The 17470-nt window shown below is 37.3% G+C and overlaps 3 protein-coding genes across 4 annotated transcripts; all 3 read left to right on the top strand.

The window, feature by feature from the left end:
• The first annotated feature begins 281 nt into the window (after nt 1-281).
• Nucleotides 282-4761, top strand: rack1 (receptor for activated C kinase 1). The gene is made up of 8 exons (XM_081382020.1): nt 282-575; nt 839-1010; nt 1754-1901; nt 2860-2955; nt 3207-3317; nt 3517-3657; nt 4322-4432; nt 4650-4761. The coding sequence occupies exons 1-8, from the start codon at nt 467-469 to the stop codon at nt 4713-4715; spliced, it is 954 nt and encodes a 317-aa protein (XP_081238146.1). The 5' UTR covers nt 282-466; the 3' UTR covers nt 4716-4761.
• Nucleotides 4762-4871: 110 nt separating this feature from the next.
• On the top strand, nt 4872-11226 carry nme5 (NME/NM23 family member 5). The gene is made up of 5 exons (XM_081382021.1): nt 4872-5291; nt 7468-7673; nt 8037-8137; nt 8217-8335; nt 10807-11226. Exons 1-5 carry the CDS (start codon nt 5148-5150, stop codon nt 10888-10890), a joined length of 654 nt encoding a protein of 217 aa, XP_081238147.1. The 5' UTR covers nt 4872-5147; the 3' UTR covers nt 10891-11226.
• A 446-nt stretch (nt 11227-11672) lies between these two features.
• On the top strand, nt 11673-16570 carry hnrnpaba (heterogeneous nuclear ribonucleoprotein A/Ba). 2 transcript variants are annotated; one of them, XM_081382017.1, is made up of 9 exons: nt 11673-11750; nt 11981-12226; nt 12562-12730; nt 12812-12970; nt 13294-13449; nt 13662-13761; nt 15209-15373; nt 15476-15561; nt 15844-16570. In XM_081382017.1, the coding sequence occupies exons 2-8, from the start codon at nt 12009-12011 to the stop codon at nt 15544-15546; spliced, it is 1038 nt and encodes a 345-aa protein (XP_081238143.1). In that variant the 5' UTR covers nt 11673-11750; nt 11981-12008; the 3' UTR covers nt 15547-15561; nt 15844-16570. The 2 variants fall into 2 exon arrangements, with proteins under 2 accessions (XP_081238143.1, XP_081238144.1); XM_081382018.1 differs by lacking the exon at nt 15476-15561.
• The last annotated feature ends 900 nt before the right edge of the window (nt 16571-17470 follow it).

Here is a 17470-nt window from a genome sequence, read left to right as displayed (position 1 = left end):
TATACAAGCAAAAAAGGCTCATAGTAAAGAGCATGTAATGCATTTTTATTGTACTGTTTGCATAATTTAACTACCGGTAGTTACCATTTATTCACTTTAATATGCATATATTAAAGAAATTACCTTTAGGGCCTCTCTACATACACCATTTTAGCAACTTGCCCTTTATTCACCCTAAACATTGCAATTATTTAATTATTACGTACGATTTGGGAACTTTATTAACATTTATTAAAATATGACAGCCTTGTTGTTTAAAGTGCTCCGTAATCCACACACTAGATGGCAGTGAACTGTTCTCACATGCGCGAACGCGACCCGAAGAAGACGCTTCACCCTCAAGAGTTTTGCTTCCGGTGTGCCGCGTCCTTTTCCTCTTGCCACACTGCGAGAGATAGGGAGGATTTGGCCCTCCGACAAAATCCAACGCCATCCACCTTTATAGGTGATTCTATCCTGCGCCAAAATGACCGAGCAGATGACGGTAAGGGGTACCCTTAAGGGTCACAGTGGATGGGTCACCCAAATCGCCACAACACCCCAATTTCCCGACATGATTCTGTCCGCGTCCCGGGGTAAGTGTCCACAGAGCCGCGCTTGAGCCAAATGAGTATCCGAATACATGAGCCCTTGTAAATTACACTGAGTAATAAGTCCGTTCTGCTCTAGTTCTGTGTAAACCGTTATCAAAACTTATTTATGGTTCCGGAATGGTTCATAATGCAGCATTAGTGAAAGTTGGTGTGTTTTGTATGCCACCAGTTGTCAAAAATCTGCAACAAATGAAAGCTTATAAGTCAAAGATATGGTGAATGATCTTCTGTTGTCCATCTTGCAGACAAGACCATCATTATGTGGAAGCTGACCCGTGATGAGACCAACTATGGCATCCCCCAGCGTGCTCTGAAGGGCCATTCCCACTTCGTGAGTGATGTTGTCATCTCATCGGATGGTCAGTTCGCCCTCTCTGGCTCCTGGGACAGCACCCTGCGCCTGTGGGATCTGACAACGTGAGTATTTGGAGGGAATGGTCATGGGAAGTCACTCAATCTATCATCCATTGGTTTAGAAGTGGTGATGAAACTCAAACGCCGTCTGTCTCACTGTGATGATAAAAGAGGCTGTTTCTGAACTTAACTCTTATGACCCAAAGAATATTTGGACCCCAAATATTATCATCCTCAAATGTGAAATCCCAATCCTCATATTTAAAAGGCATCTAAATAGTGTCTTGTTTAAATATCCTATTTTTACTTAAAAATTAATACCAGAAAAGTCACACAAAAATCATTCTTTTTAATTTAATTTGTGGTTTCTGTAAACATTTTCACAATTTAAAACAATCATAAAGTCAAAATGTAACTCGTGGGTGTTTATTGGAGGGCGAAGAAGCACCAAAATCTCAATATTGTGGCACAAACTTGACTGTAAACATATTTTTAGTCTGCCCAATTTTTTATTTCATGAAACCACAAAGTGACTTATTTTTTATCACAGATTTAAATTGAGTTATGTACAAAATTAGTCTTGTCTTAGTTGATTTTTAATCAAATATTTTCATCTCTCATGTTTCATTGAATGCTGAATTTGTATCTGCTATGAAATAACTTGTGAAGCTGTAATGGCAATAAACTTGCTATAAACATACTACCAATATCCCATAGCCATCATCTATCTGGAGTGTCAGCTTGTAGTGCACAACATGACTACTTGATGTCAAATTAATCTGAATTTGTCCTTTTGTCTCTCCTAGTGGCACTACAACCCGCCGATTCGTTGGACACACCAAGGATGTTCTGAGCGTGGCCTTCTCTGCTGACAACCGTCAGATCGTGTCTGGATCCAGAGACAAGACCATCAAGCTGTGGAACACCCTGGGAGTCTGCAAGTACACCATCCAGGTAGACATCTGTAAGGTCGGAGTAGTTAACCGGGAGTTTTGCACATCATCAGGGTTCCTGTGGGTCACTAAAAAAATCTTAATGTCTTTAATTTAGCTTGATCAAATTTAAAGTCTTTAATATCTTTAGTGGTATAACAAAACTCTTAAATTTGGGGACAGAATATAACTATATAACTAGATATAACTGCATCATATCAGCAAAATCCTCTATTGATATTAGTACATAAACAATTTTAAATGCATGTGTATTCATAAAGCAAGGCACAATACGTTGTTTCAAAGCCACTTTACAGAAAACGCTTGTTTTAATCTTACGGTTTAGGAAGTATTCTGTTATCAGTCAGAGATGAGTATCAAATTAATGTCCAATGGCAGTAATATACAGCTATAATATGTTTCGTTAACATCATGTTTTCAGTTAAGCTAACACAACACGTGACGTTAGGCAGCATTTACAACTTGTGCTTGTAATGATTACGATATAAAATACTATATTTAAAATTTGTGTTGATCCAAAGTTCCCGGCATATGAAACCTGACGGCGTCGCCTGAAAACATCACAAAGGCTGGATCCAAAGGCAATCTGTAATCTATAGAAAAAGAATTGGCATTGCTGCTGTTCATAGCATTTTAGGCTAAAGATCATGTATATTGTATATTCTGTTTCATCAGATAAAATAGTTCACATTTATGAAAAGCCTGTTATGAATGCTTGGCTAAAGAAATGTCTTTCATCTTGATTTGAGTGTGTCTTGATTTGATTGGTCTGAGCCCCGAACATTATCAGGAAAGCCTGTCTTGAGAGTTATAAGCATGCTGTTGCTTTTTGTTCTGTGTTGACATAGCATTTTTTTGTGCAGGTCTTAGTAAAATGTCTTAAATTTGACTACAAATACCCTAACGTTTAGATTAGTTTGTGCTGTTCTGAGGCCCTTTATTTTGACTTTCATCCACAGGATGACAGCCACACTGAGTGGGTTTCATGCGTGCGTTTCTCTCCCAATAGCAGCAACCCCATTATTGTGTCCTGCGGGTGGGACAAAATGGTCAAGGTGAGACCTGTGGTTGAATTTTAATTTAAACTAGAATGGTTGATCTGTGTTTTTTGTAATGACTTTACCCTGTGATTAAAGAACGACATTAATATTGTCTGAGCTCTTGGGCACTGTTGACAAGTCCTGCAATTATGATGGGTAATGGATTGAAACCATTAACATGCAAATGAACAATTTAATCAGGAATAGCTTGCATGAATCAGCTTAATATTTGCTAATGTAACCAGTTTGATTTATGCATGTTATAGGTTTGGAATCTCGCTAACTGCAAGCTGAAGACCAACCACATTGGCCACACTGGATACCTGAACACAGTGACCGTTTCTCCTGATGGATCTCTGTGTGCTTCCGGTGGAAAGGTAATCCGTTCACTTTTTCCTGTTATCACTACTGAAGTTCATGAGGGTTGAGTGTTAAAGAGATGATGAAAACCTTACATAACGCCATCTTAATTCATGTGATGACAAGAGGCTGTTTCTGAACACAAAGTATTTGTGATATCAGGAAGATATGTTAGCTTTTCAATCTGTATTTACTGTGTTTGTCCTTATATTTCAGGATGGGCAGGCCATGCTATGGGACCTGAATGAAGGCAAGCACCTTTACACCCTGGATGGTGGGGACACCATCAACGCCCTTTGCTTCAGCCCCAACCGCTACTGGCTGTGTGCCGCCACTGGACCCAGCATCAAGATCTGGGTGAGTTTATGTGAATACACACTTCTCATTCATATTATATAATGTACAATGGACTGTGTATACCTAAAATAAACTTCCTTTGAATGTAAAGGGCTTTATCTTCAATATATTTTAAAGTCGGCATGAAATTAAATTTGCGATAGTCTTTTCCATATGACATATTCTTGAACAAGAAAGTGTAAGTTGGTACTTGATTGGATGGTTGTGGTTTGCTATTGGTGGATCTGATGCGAGTGACAGGTTGCCCCGCCCCCACACCGGTAAATGCCTCAGAGGAGATGCAAGAGTGAGGGGTAGTTATTTTGAATAAAGTCTGTGTGAACCGGCAATGTTGCAACCGACTTCAGTGTTATGACGCATTTCCAAGTGAAGCAAACTAAATTGGCAATTTTGATTTCATGCCAACTTTAAAAGATTATGAGGGCAGGTGCATTTTTAAAAAATATGCACAGATAAATCATTTATAACAATTCTGCGATGTCAGTTTTGGTTTTTATGGTGACAAAGTATCCGTTTATATCAGAGCACAGGGTTCAGTGATGAAACTCTTAACGCCTTCTGTATTTCTATGATGATAAAGAGGCTGTTTCTGAGAACTATTGGCTCGAGCAGAAATGCCGCTTTCATTTTGCTGTTGCAAAGCTTGACTGTATTGTCTCAACAGGATCTGGAGGGCAAGATCATTGTTGATGAGCTGAGGCAGGACATTATCACCACCAACAGCAAGGCTGAGCCGCCTCAGTGCACTTCTCTGGCCTGGTCTGCTGATGGACAGGTGGGTTTCACAGCAAACTTGTACTTCATCAGTCTCATGTGGTGCCTGTAAATTCTGTCTGGACCAGCTTCCCCATTGATTATTCCCAATCACTTTAACATCTGAAACCTTATGATGACAGTCCTGCAAATATGAGGGGATTAGTAATATGCTTTTAAATCAATAGTGCTTCTAAAAGAGTGCCTGATAATAATTCCTTTCTCTTTTCTCGTCACAGACTCTCTTTGCTGGCTACACTGACAACCTGATCAGAGTGTGGCAGGTGACCATTGGAACCAGATAGAAGCCTTTTCTAATGCCTGAATAAAAAGTTTTAAAAAGAGCTATAATTGACTTTGTTTACTTTAATTTCTCTGCCTTTCAATAAACTAAGAACTGAAATGTAACCATGCGAGTCACTGAAATAGGCTTGTACAGCCACTAGATGGCACTGTTGCATGTAGATTTAATTTTTGCAACCTAGCAACAAGGCCAACAAACCCGAGTCTTATCAGAGGACGCGACATGATACAGACACCTGAATTAAATAAACTATTTTTATGTTGTAGGTTAGAAACGTGTTTGCACTCTAGTAACTAAGACTATTTGTATTTATAATTTGAGAGATACCTCCCTGTCAATTAAAGCTACTTAGAATTTAATCGTGAAGTAAAATTGTCAAACTAACGTTAACTGTTAACAGTTAAGTTAACGTTAACTTGGCTGGTTTAAAGTCATGGACAGCAACAGTCCTCAAAAACAGATGCCAGAACCTCGTATCTTCGTGGAGAGAACTTTGGCTTTAATCAAACCTGATGCCATCTACAAAACTGACGAAATTGAGGACATTATTCTTCAATCTGGATTTACAATTCTGCAGGTAAGTTAACGTTAAGTTACGTAACTTGAGTGGAAATGCACTGCACATTTGTACTAAATACTTTACATGATGCACAAGATGTTTTCTTGTAACTTAATTTACACAAATAAAAATTTTTTTAGTTATTTTGTAAACCCAAGACAGTTGTTAATTGATGAAATTATGTAGTTCTAGTTTTAAACTGATAGTTCAGTTTAAGGTCTCTCTTGTAAAAGAGATTTTTGATCTCAATGAGACTTCCTGGTAAAATAAAGGTAAAGAAAGTTCACCCCAAAATGAAAATTATGTAATTACTTAACGTTAACTTACTCCCTCAAGTTGTTCCAACCCTGTAACGTTATAAGTTTCTTTCTTCAGCGGAACACAAGACACTTTGAAGGATATGGGTAACCAGTCAGTTGACTGTAGCCATTGAAATCCATAGTAGGAACAAAAGATACTGTTTGGTTACCAAAATTCTTTAAAATATCTTGTTCAGCAGAAAAAATAAACTCATACAGGTTTGGCACAACTTCAGAGTGAGTAAATGATAATTTTCAGATTTGGGTGAACTATCCCTTTTAAGCAACAGCAGAAATTATACTATCACTTTTATTAATGGCTTAGAACTAGTTCACCCAAAAAGAAAATTCTGTCAGTAATTATTCACCCTCATGTTGTTCCAACCCCGTAAGAATTTCGTTAATCTTTGGAACACAAATTAATCAGTGATTTCAGGCCCAAAAATATTTTTATCACATTCATCTAATCTTTCCTAACGATCCGCCAGCTGCCCGCCCCATAAGCATGCCGTCAAAAAACCGCGTCTCTGTAGGCATCCTAGGCTCTGAGATCTGCACACAAAAACAAATGGTTTACCCAAACAATCAAAACCAAAACAAATAGTGTTCCAACCAATCACCGACAGGGGGAGGGTGTTGTGACGTTTTGAGCCAGCTTTTTCTTCAGCTCTGACTTCGCCGTGCACGAGCACAAAACCTAACAACACCTGCTGGCCAACCAACAACTTGCTGGCTCAGAAAGTTAGTAAAGACAATGTTTAAAATAGTCCAATTGACTACAGTGGCTCAACCACAAGTTTATCAAGTGACGAGAATACTTTTTGAAGTTTTGACTTTTTATTCAGCTGTTCATTTTCTTCTGTGTGGGCCTCTGAGTGAGTTTATGTAGTGTAACAGCGCAGTGCTTCTGGGTTGTACGTCAGAACGTAGGCTCACTATTGGCCAGCATCACATGCATCACACACGTGACCAGCGTCGGCCAATAGGGAGTCTACGTTCTGACGTACAACCCAGAAGCGCTGCGCTATTACACTACGTGAACATACTCCCACACAGAAGAAAATGAATAGTTGAATAAAATCGTTATTTTTGTTTTTTTGCGCACAAATTCTCGTTGCTTGAAAAACTTAAAGGGATACTTCACTGATTAGCATTAAGCTTTGTATCAGTAGAAACCCGGTAGTATTTTCAAATGACTGTGCTTCCCCTCCCCCGTCCCGTGTCCCCCTGAGACAAAAGATTTCTGTATTGTGTGTCTAGAAAAAAACATCCGATGATGCAAAAATCGTCATTTTGCGTCATCGGAGGCTTTTTGTCCAGAGGCGAGAGACTACAGCCAATAGGAGGAGCTCGTTCCGCATGTTTTCAACCCGCCCATAGGGGGATCTCACGATAAAACGGCGTCTTTTCAGTTTCAAGTCAACTAGTAGCCTAGTTGTATCATTTCTTCTGATACTGCCCTCTGTAACCGGTAGGCGTGGCTTGGGAGTGGCCTCGTAGAGCAGCGAAGCAAGTGCATTCTGGGAGGAGTTGTCTTTCATCCACATGAGCCAAAAATACATTCACATTTCTACTACATAAATGACCCAATTTAAATACACATTCATCTTTCCAGTGGTGAAATATCCCTTTTGAGCCACTGTAGTCACTTGGATTATTTTAAACATTGTCTTTATTAACTTTCTGGGCCAGCAAGTTTCAATTACATAGAAGCCTATGGAGGAGTGAGAAAGCTCTCAGATTTAATCAAAAATATCTTAATTTGTGTTCCTAAGATGAACGAAAGTCTTACGGGGTTGGAACAACATGAGGGTGAGTGATTACTGACAGAATTTTCATTTTTGGGTCAATGATTTAGTTTAGCCAGATTTGCATTCTTGTTTCTCATTTTACAGAAAAGGCGGCTTCAACTGAGTCCAGAGCAATGCAGCGATTTCTATGCTGAGCATTATGGGAAGCTGCATTTTCCCCATTTGACCGCCTTCATGAGCTCCGGACCAGTGGTTGCTCTAGCACTGGCCCGACACCAGGCTATTGCCACCTGGAAAGCCATAATGGGACCAGTCAGCAGCATAAAGGCTAGAGAGACGCATCCTGACTGGTAATGAATGTCATTGAATAAATCATCTCTCTATGCAGGTGGTTTAATAATAAAATGGCTGACTTATGAAGCTAAATTCTCATGTACTGTCGAGACAACTATCACAGTTGCACCATTTTGTGTTCCTTTCAAACTCCAGGCCAAATAAATTGATAGTTTTGTGGATTTTATGCGCTTCAGGCTAATCATTTACAAAGTTGATGTTCATTGCAGTGCCTAAATCAATCACATATCTCAGTTCTGTCATTGCAACAAGTCTATATTCAAAATGCATACGTGTCATGTTTCAAAGTAACAGTCCTTTTTTTTTCTCTCTCTCTCTCTTTCTGGGAAATGCGCATCAACACTGAATGTCACCATCAGTCTGAGAGCTAGACTGGGCACGTGTGACCTGCGCAATGCTGTGCATGGCAGTGATTCCTTCTCTGCGGCCGAGAAGGAGATCAGGTTCATGTTTCCCAACTGTGAGTGAATCTAACTCTGAACAAATGAGTTTAATGAACAATATTTGAAAGCATAATAAAAATCTGATTTGTATTTCAGCTGTGATTGAACCCATTCCTATGGGAGATGCTGCCAAAGATTACCTGAGCCGGTATGTTAGCCCAACACTTCTCACTGGACTGACGGAGCTGTGCAAGAAAAAGCCAATGGACCCCTTTGTAAGTGTATCTCTTCATAAAAGTATTAAAAAAATAATTCTGTAACTTTATTTTACGGTGTTATTTTGTATCTAATTTTTTTATCTAAAAAAATCTAATTTTTTTATCTAAATTTTAGCAGTGGTTCTCAATTTTTTGGGCCAGCGCCCCCAATCCATTATCCAGGTCCCTTACCTCTTGTTTTATTTTAAATGTTAGATTATACATGTTAAATGTAAAAATGTTAAATCAAATAGAACAATAAATTAATAAATAGTAGGCCTATATTAAAAATAAATAGACATATGAGACTGCTTATTCACATGTTTAAAACATAGTTTTATAAAGCCAACATTTAAAAACATTTTGGCAGTTTTTTTTTCATTATCCATTTGAAAATCTTGTTAAAATATGCTATTATAAACTCGTAGGGGCAACAAATGAATTTTTCGACACTCTCCCATGCCACTCAAAGTAGATATAAGATGGGATGTCATTGGACAGTAAAAACAACCATAGGCAATACGGTCATTAAAGCGGTAATGTTTGCACTTAGGTTTTATTATGCATTTAGGAGAGTATTTCGAGAAGCTGCTTACATTAACCTTACTTTCGAGAAAAAAAAAAAATTTGTTAGAATTGTAGGCCTATACTTTGGTATCAGCTTGTTTTCATCAATGGTATAATTAATACAATTACATTTAATTTGGTTTGTCAAGATAATTTGTGTTCATAATCAGTAAAAACAATCTTCTAACAAGAATAAACACATATGAACAATTCAATTATTAATTATTTTTAACTATCTTGAAACTATCCAAGCACCGTTTGGCGCTCAGATGTGACGGCGGAATTAATACATTATCAAAATTTGATTACAGAATATATTTAAATGTTCCATCAAATTGTCATTTTCTACTTACATTCTTGCGAGTTAACAATGCCTGACCAGTAAATTACTTGGTGAACAAAGAAAACATTTTGGCATTATTTAATAAATAGAATTTAGTTTAATTAATTTTAAAATTCGTCGCCGGAGTGAATGGGAACATGATTTACTGAAAATATTTGAAAATATATAAGTGGTTCTTAAGTCGATACTTTTTTAATGGCTTGTCAACTTTCCATTCCTCCGCTGCGTGATTCTAGCCACCACCGGATTGTTGTCAGCGTGAAACACATTTTTGAGCGTGTGAATGCTGATTCTTGTCGCATTACACTGGCAGATTTTAGAATGTGGTAGGCAATTATTTTGCAAGTAATTACATGTTTAATCTTGTCTTGCCTGGATCTTTGGTGTAAACTCATGAACACCTGAACGCCCCCCTTTCAAAAATATTGCTTCCAACGCCTCTTGTTGTTCACTGAACGCCCCCGTTGAGAACCACTATACTCCATACGGTTATGAGGGTTTGGTTTATAATGATGTTACATGTAGTTACTGTAGTAATAACTATAAATGATGCATAATTACTGTACATGAAATTAACCCTCATCCTAACCCTAATAGTAGATAAAGTATTTAAAAAAATATTTCTAAAAAGTAACAGTAACACTCTATTTTTAGTTACTACTATAATAATTGTTACTACTCTGTACTTAAATGTATAAATACACTAACACTGACACCTTAAACTGTAATGCCTTGTGTAGTGACAATTCACCACATTCTATGCCCAATTGTTCAAAAGAAATTCATTTGGATTTCAGCTATCTGATTGGATCAGATCTTGAAAATGGGTTGTTCAAAATAAGGAAAATAGTATTCTGAAATCAGATTAGTCACATAATCTAATCATGGTTTTCATCTTAATCAAACCTTCAGTGTGTGTTCAAACTTTTTAGGATTTGGGATACCTTTGATCCCAAAAAAATCCCAGACTATCCTGATCCCAGATGATGGTTTAATTCAGGAACAAACACTATAAAAATGGTTATAACAATAATTAACAATACATAATAAACATTTGCATCATGCAGTGTATATAGCTTTATATTTTACATTTGATTAGTTTAACTGTTACAGTGACATATTAGTGGACTATCAATTAAAACTTTCAGTGCAATAATGTAAAAAAAAAGAAGCTATCCCCCAAAAAGCTATCAATATCAAACAAAAACAGGCATTTTTGGCTGTATATTAATTATAATGAAATGGTCAAAAGAAGGTTCTAACAATTGCATCGATTATTGCATGTATATTTGTTTGTATTGTTTAATTGTGCTGTTTTCTCTCTTCAAATAAAAACACTTACAGTGATCCCAGTAGCCTGCATTGTAATATGTAGTGGTGATCCAATCTAATGTTGCGTTATGAAACCGGATCCTGAGTAAAATAGATTACCTGATCCTGGATAACAAGATGTGGGATTTCCAAATATAAATCATTCTTATTCAGATTAAACTTTTTGAACAACTGTGTCCTGGATTTTCTGATATATCTATTTGCTGTTTACTCAGTTATTTTTGTACTGTATTATTTTTCTTTACAGACATGGCTTGCTGACTGGCTGATGGATAATAACCCAAATAAGCCCAAAATATGTGATGGAACAGTAGTAAAGGAGGCAACCTGATTTGTTTTTCAAGCAACAAGAATTTACCAACAAGTTACTGTCTTGATCTATTTTGGATGTTTTTCCTCATGTCATTCAAACTGCTTAATAAAATTAAATGTTGTTTATAAACAATGTTATTTAATCCTTGATTTACTGTGCTATCAAATATATGTTTGCTTATGTCATGGTTAATTTTAATGTAAGATAAAAGTGCAAATTTACAGTATCTTTTTGTCACCGATTACTACAACAGTAACGTTAGGCCTATTCTTACACATTCATCATCTATCAATAAATCGTGCTATTTTATAAAATTGTACCCATCTGATGGCAATAAACAAACATTCAACTCACAATCAATGTTTAATGTGAATAACTCTGTAGACTGAAATATAATTATGCGATCTCAACAACAAAATGAATGTTAGCATGCTAATGATTCAAATGCCAATTGCAAATGTATCTGCAACCTCTTCGTAATACTATTTTGACTAAGCATAGCCAATACAAACGGCTGTGTCTTGCATTATCTTCTTTGCAGATTGCTTCTAAAAAAATATATATATATACACCTCATTTTATGTACAAGTAGTCAACATCATGTTTATAAACCAAACAAGAACAAAGACTTCTTCCCCCACTCGACACGAAGGTTCGGAAGAAGCGCGTTTGGGGGAGGATTTCTGTGACGTCTATAAGACGTATTTAATTGGCTGTCAGGTTGATAGGCGTTCGAAGTCATCCAATCAAATTTGCCCTTACTAAAATTCCTTTATCCACCATCCAGTAATATAAAACCAACCGCTTGTCGGCGCAATAAGGAAGGGCCCACACCGCGGAAAGCGTTCCACGGAGACTTTTCACTTGCTGCTTTTAAGGTAAAGTATTTACGAGCAAATTATGAATTTGTTCGCTCCAGTGTGCGTATTTAGTTGTGTTAACCGTCATATTTAATTCTAAGCCAGTAAAGCTGTGTATTTTTGAATAAAAACAACGATATGTTTACATTACCGTTGCGAATGAGAATGTAACCGCCGCTGTTCAAAATGGTGGTGCTTGTGCGTTACATAAGGCGCTTCCTTTTGTAACAATCACACATTTTCTGCAGTTTTAGGTTTTTACATTAAACTACCACCATGTCAGACGCCGAGCAGCAGTATATGGAAACCTCAGAAAACGGCCATGAGGGCGAGGACGACCTGAACGGAGCCGGGCAGTACGAGGAGGGCAACGGGAGCGCACAGGCCGGGGCGCAGGGAGACGCCGGTGCGGACGAAACGGCCGGGGATGAAGACGAAACTAGTGCATCGGACGGCGGGCAAATTGACGCGAGCAAAGGAGAGGAAGATGCGGGGTATGTTCGAGGAATAATTGTGCTAAATGCTCGGACATAAAATCCTTTGTTCCTTCCGTCTTTGTTGGCGCCATGTGTCTTTTTTTTTGTAGGGGGATGGGCGAATTCGGTGAATTGAGCATAAATATACGGTTTAAAATTCAGTGTGTACTTGGGTGTACGTTTCTGTGTTTTTGTGCGTTTAAAAATGTATCTGTGTTGTATTGCAGTTTTATTTTCGTTTATTAGTGTTAGTAAAGTGGGGTTTTTTTATGCAAGAAATGGAGAAATTGTGAAATCTGCGCTACCACGCCCCCTCCTGGTCTCACTCCTATTTTTCTGCTTCGTTTCCTCAGGAAAATGTTTGTTGGGGGGCTCAGCTGGGACACTAGTAAAAAGGATCTTAAAGACTACTTCTCTAAATTTGGAGAGGTGACAGACTGCACCATCAAAATGGACCCCAACACTGGACGATCAAGGGGATTTGGGTTTATTCTTTTTAAGGAGCCAGCCAGTGTAGATAAGGTAAGCTTAGGCTTAGGAAAACGTATATTCTTGTGATGTAGGTAACCATCGAAGACTCTCTAACTCCTCTTCTTTGCACAGGTTTTAGCACAAAAAGAGCACAGATTGGATGGACGACAGATTGACCCTAAGAAAGCGATGGCGATGAAGAAAGAACCCGTTAAGAAGATCTTTGTCGGTGGACTGAACCCTGAAACTACAGAAGAGAGGATCCGCGAGTATTTTGGTGCCTTTGGCGAGGTATTGGAGCGTTCCTTTTTAGTTTTTTTTTTTAATTCTTTGTAGTTTATTTAACACCAGATTTAAAAAAAAATTAGACATTCACAATCTATTAGGTTTTACTTAAATATGCATTCATTTGTTTTTGTAAAATAAAAAAAATTATCAAGTATATATTGGCAATGTAAAAACTTATTCTCTTGATATTTGCAAAGACTTTTTAATTTCCTGCATTTGTTTTTTTTCTGCCCTCTTTTGATATTTTACATTTACGTCTGTAGTTGTCTCTACTGCATTTTAAACGTGTGCATTTGTTAACGCTTATTTATTTATTGTCATTGCAGATTGAGACTATCGAACTTCCAATGGATCCAAAGACAAATAAGAGGAGAGGGTTTGTCTTCATTACCTTCAAGGATGAAGAGGCTGTCAAGAAAGTTCTGGAAAAGAAATATCACAACGTCAGTGGAACCAAGGACACAAATGGAAAAGAAGGCCTTGTGAGTTTCCAGTGTGACCTAGTTACTGATAAATGTGATAAGTCTTCAGGGTTGCTGTTCATATTTTGACATTATATTGATGGCAAGAATAAAGGGGTAGCACAATGGAAAATTTTATACAATACAAAATATTTTCAGCATTGATTTTAATGGCTGTGTTTTATTATGACTACTCATTCATTATTCACTCAATTGTCTTTTCTTTCTCCCAGTGTGAGATTAAGATTGCACAGCCTAAGGAAGTGTACCAGCAGCAGCAGTACGGAGGTCGCTTTGGTGGAGGAGGAGGAGGAAGAGGAAGGGGGCGTGGAGGTTAGTAAAGCCTAACGTCTATCTCCTGTTGGACTTTCTCATCTGCCACTCAAACTGTAGTCTGTGTAAAGTTTAACTAGATGACTGTGCTTATCAAATATGCACTGATCTGCAACAGCAAAACAGATGTACAGTCGTCTATCTGTATATAGATCTAATGCTGGCTAGTTTAAACAAACTTTGTGAATCTTGATGTCTTATAATTTGATTAAGGCCTGGTTTCACAGACAGGACTTAGATTAAGCCAGGAATTAGGCCTTAGTTCAATTAGGACATTTACATAGCTTTTATAAACATGCCTTAAAATATTATTGATGTGCATCTTAAGACAAAACAATGGCTCTGATAGATATTAGTGAAAGTTGCTTTCAGTTAAAATGTCTCGAACATGCATTTTAGTCTGAGACCAGGCATAAAAGGATAGTTCACCCTAAAATGAAAATCATCACTTACCCTTATAAAGAAATTCATACAGGTTTGGAACAAATTGAGAGTGAGTAAATTATAACCGAATATTCATTTTTGGGTGAACTATCCCTTTAAAGCCTTGTCTGTGAAACCAGGGGTTAATGTTAAACATTTGTAATTCGAATAACAAATTCTGAATAAGATTATAGCCCTATTCGGTGTGCCATCTCGGTAATCATTATGGACAACGTCAGTAAAAAGGTCCAGAAAAATTACCTAATAGCGAATAGACCCGCTGTAATGTACGTAAATATTTAGTAATTTCCTGTTTAAAAGTAGTTTTCCGTGGTTTTTCAAGTATGGAGACGCTTAAAAGCATTCAGTTGCGATCTAGACGCTGGGACAAGTCTGTGGCAAAACTGTGAAAAAAAGTGTTTTCCACACACCATTCAGATCAGAAAGCACGAAACATCTTTTAGCGTTAGGTAAGTGCCTATTACCAACATTATCCAATCTGAAGTCAGTTAATACATCGTTCGACCGGACATAACTATTTTTTATATATATATATATATATATATATATATATATATATATATATATATATATATATATATATATATATATATTAGGTTATGTGTGTTTGCACATGTGATATCAGGAAGCAACGTAATGCGCACATGACAACAGGAGGATGACGGCGAAGCGCAAATCGAGTTTCCCCTCCCACTTCTGCTAGTTTTACTGAGATATCTTATCCTGTGCGAATTGGCCATTAAGATTACAGACCTCCTGTGGTAAAATTGCATTAATCCATCTACCCTTGTAAAGTCAATCCCGTCCGAATAGGGCTTTTGTATTGCTCACACAGATATTTTTATTGTACATGTGAAATCTTCAGATTTTATCCATCTTAAAAGATTTGGCTGATCTCAAATCTGTTCTAATACCCCACAAAGCTTAAGTAAAGACCAATTGCTTTATGGTTTAAGTCGCTTACAGATATGGTGTGTTTGAAATGGTTTCTTTTGTTTTATAGGCCAGGGTCAGAACTGGAATCAGGGCTACAACAACTACTGGAATCAAGGCTATGGTAACCAGGGTTACGGCTACGGTGGACAGCAAGGTTACGGTGGATACGGAGGCTACGGCAACTACGATTACTCCGGAGGCTACTACGGCTACGGCGGAGGATATGACTACAGTAAGCACTGATTGACCTTGGGGTTTCCCCACCGTCCCCGTTGGGTTCTTGTGAATACGAGGGACTCAAGTTCCTTTCTCTGCTCTTCTCTTACCCCCCTAGACCAGGGCAATACAAGCTATGGAAAAACTCCAAGACGTGGGGCTCACCAGAGTAGCTACAAGCCATACTGATCATGTGTAGTTAAGGTATGAATTTTAACTTTTTTCCCACCACTCATGGTAAGGTTAATTTTAATTGTCGCTCCATTACCAATTCATCTTCATTGACCCAGCCAAACTATAAGGCCGATAGAACGATCCGTTTGGGGAGGGTTGTAGTGACACAGTAGGGTTGTAGTGGTAGATCATGATAGGCCCCATCTCTTCACTTCATTTTTTTTTTTTTTTTTTTTTTTTTTTTATAATATAAAATACATGTATTGTAAATGTGATTTAAAAGCAACTAAATCTGTGTTTTCTCTCTTTAAGGTCGTAAAGCTACCGAGCAGGAACCAGCCGTCTGGTCACAGTGAACATTGGGGTCTTTTACTTTTGGAAGCTGGCAGAATCTGGACTTCTGCTTCATTTTGTACAGAAAACATAAGGAACTGGGGGGGTGGGGTGCAAATGTCACTTGTCACATTTGTTTTATTTTTTTGTTTTGTTTTTTGTGTCCTTTTACATTTCCAGAGATGGAAGTGTTATTTTTTACTGTACTTTTTGGTACCTTTTTGATTCTAATGTATTGTATGGTTGTATTTTACATCATGGCTGTGTCTATCACATCTAGACTCAGAGCTCTCAAAATGCATTCAAAATAAACAGTTTTGGTTAACTTTTCTTTAGTGTTTTCAGATTATATTATTTTTCCTGTCACCTGTGCTCTGTGTTGCAAAGTTGCATGGCTTCAAGGTGAGATGAAAAGGGATTTCTTAACGATTGTAAGCTTGTCCATTGAAATCTTATAGTGGCAAGTCTTGACAAGTGTTTTTATTTCTTTTTTTTTTATTTCTTTTTTTTTTTTCTTTTTTTCCTCTACTGCTTTTAAGGAGATTTCCTCCTGTCTTGTTAGATATTTAAGAGTGGCTTTAATAGTGATTAAACTATACCTCAAAACATACACAGGTAATTGTAACATGATTCTTTCTCGAAACACTGGATACACATTCCTCCAGTGTCTTGGACAAATTTCAAGAAATAAACTTGATTTTTAAGATGTCTATTGTATGTCTAATGCTTTTGCGTTCAGTCTCCACAATGAAGTTGTCTTTATGAACCATCAACCTGAAGTTTGCATTTGAAGAAATGAGTATGTCTAAAAGAAATCCTTGTAAGATATAATATTACAATGATTGAAAACTAGGTCACTGTAAGAGGTTGAGAGAGTTCAGTTAAGTTTGTTTTATAGAGGTAGCTGGCCAATAAATGTAGAATAGAAAAAGGCTCTGGTTAAACTGGGCCAGTTTGTCTCTAAACCTGACAGTAATTAGTTTGGAACACAGCCTAGAGGGACAAAACGGCTTGTTTCAAACTTAATCTGTGCGATAGAGAAGTTATGCAACGCATGCATCTTTCATTTCTGCTTTTGTTAGAACTTGAAAGTCTATTTAAAACTGCAGTAGACTTTTTTCCATTTCCAGAATGTTTTCCCTTGAGCTAATATGCATTTTGACGGAGTTTTAAGTTAAAACCTTCTAGAAGGGAGTCCAAAAGTGCCATGGTGTGTAGTTACAGCATCTACCAGTAGAAGCCATTGTAACCAGCCTGATCTAGGTATATATGTCATATAAACTACTCTTTCGAAGTTTGGGGTCAGTAAGAGTCACAAAAGTGACAGTAAAGGCATTTACAATGTAACAAGATTTCTATTTCAAAGAAATGCTGCATTTTCCAGAATCTTGAGGATTGTTTTTCACAATTTCCACAAAAATATTAAGCAGAATTAACTAACAAAAAAACTAATCTTAGCATATTAGAATGATTTATGAAGGATCATGTGACTGAAGAAGACTGGAGTAATGATGCTGAAAATTCAGCTTTGATCACAGAAATCAATTATATTTTATCAAATAAATGCAGCCTTGGTGAGTGAGACTTTTTTCAAAAACATAAAATC

Source organism: Scardinius erythrophthalmus (genome assembly GCF_964197995.2).
Source record: "Scardinius erythrophthalmus genome assembly, chromosome: 13".
NCBI lineage: Eukaryota > Metazoa > Chordata > Actinopteri > Cypriniformes > Leuciscidae > Scardinius > Scardinius erythrophthalmus.
The sequence above is the reverse complement of the archived record's forward strand: the minus strand, read 5'-3'. Positions and strand labels throughout refer to the sequence as shown.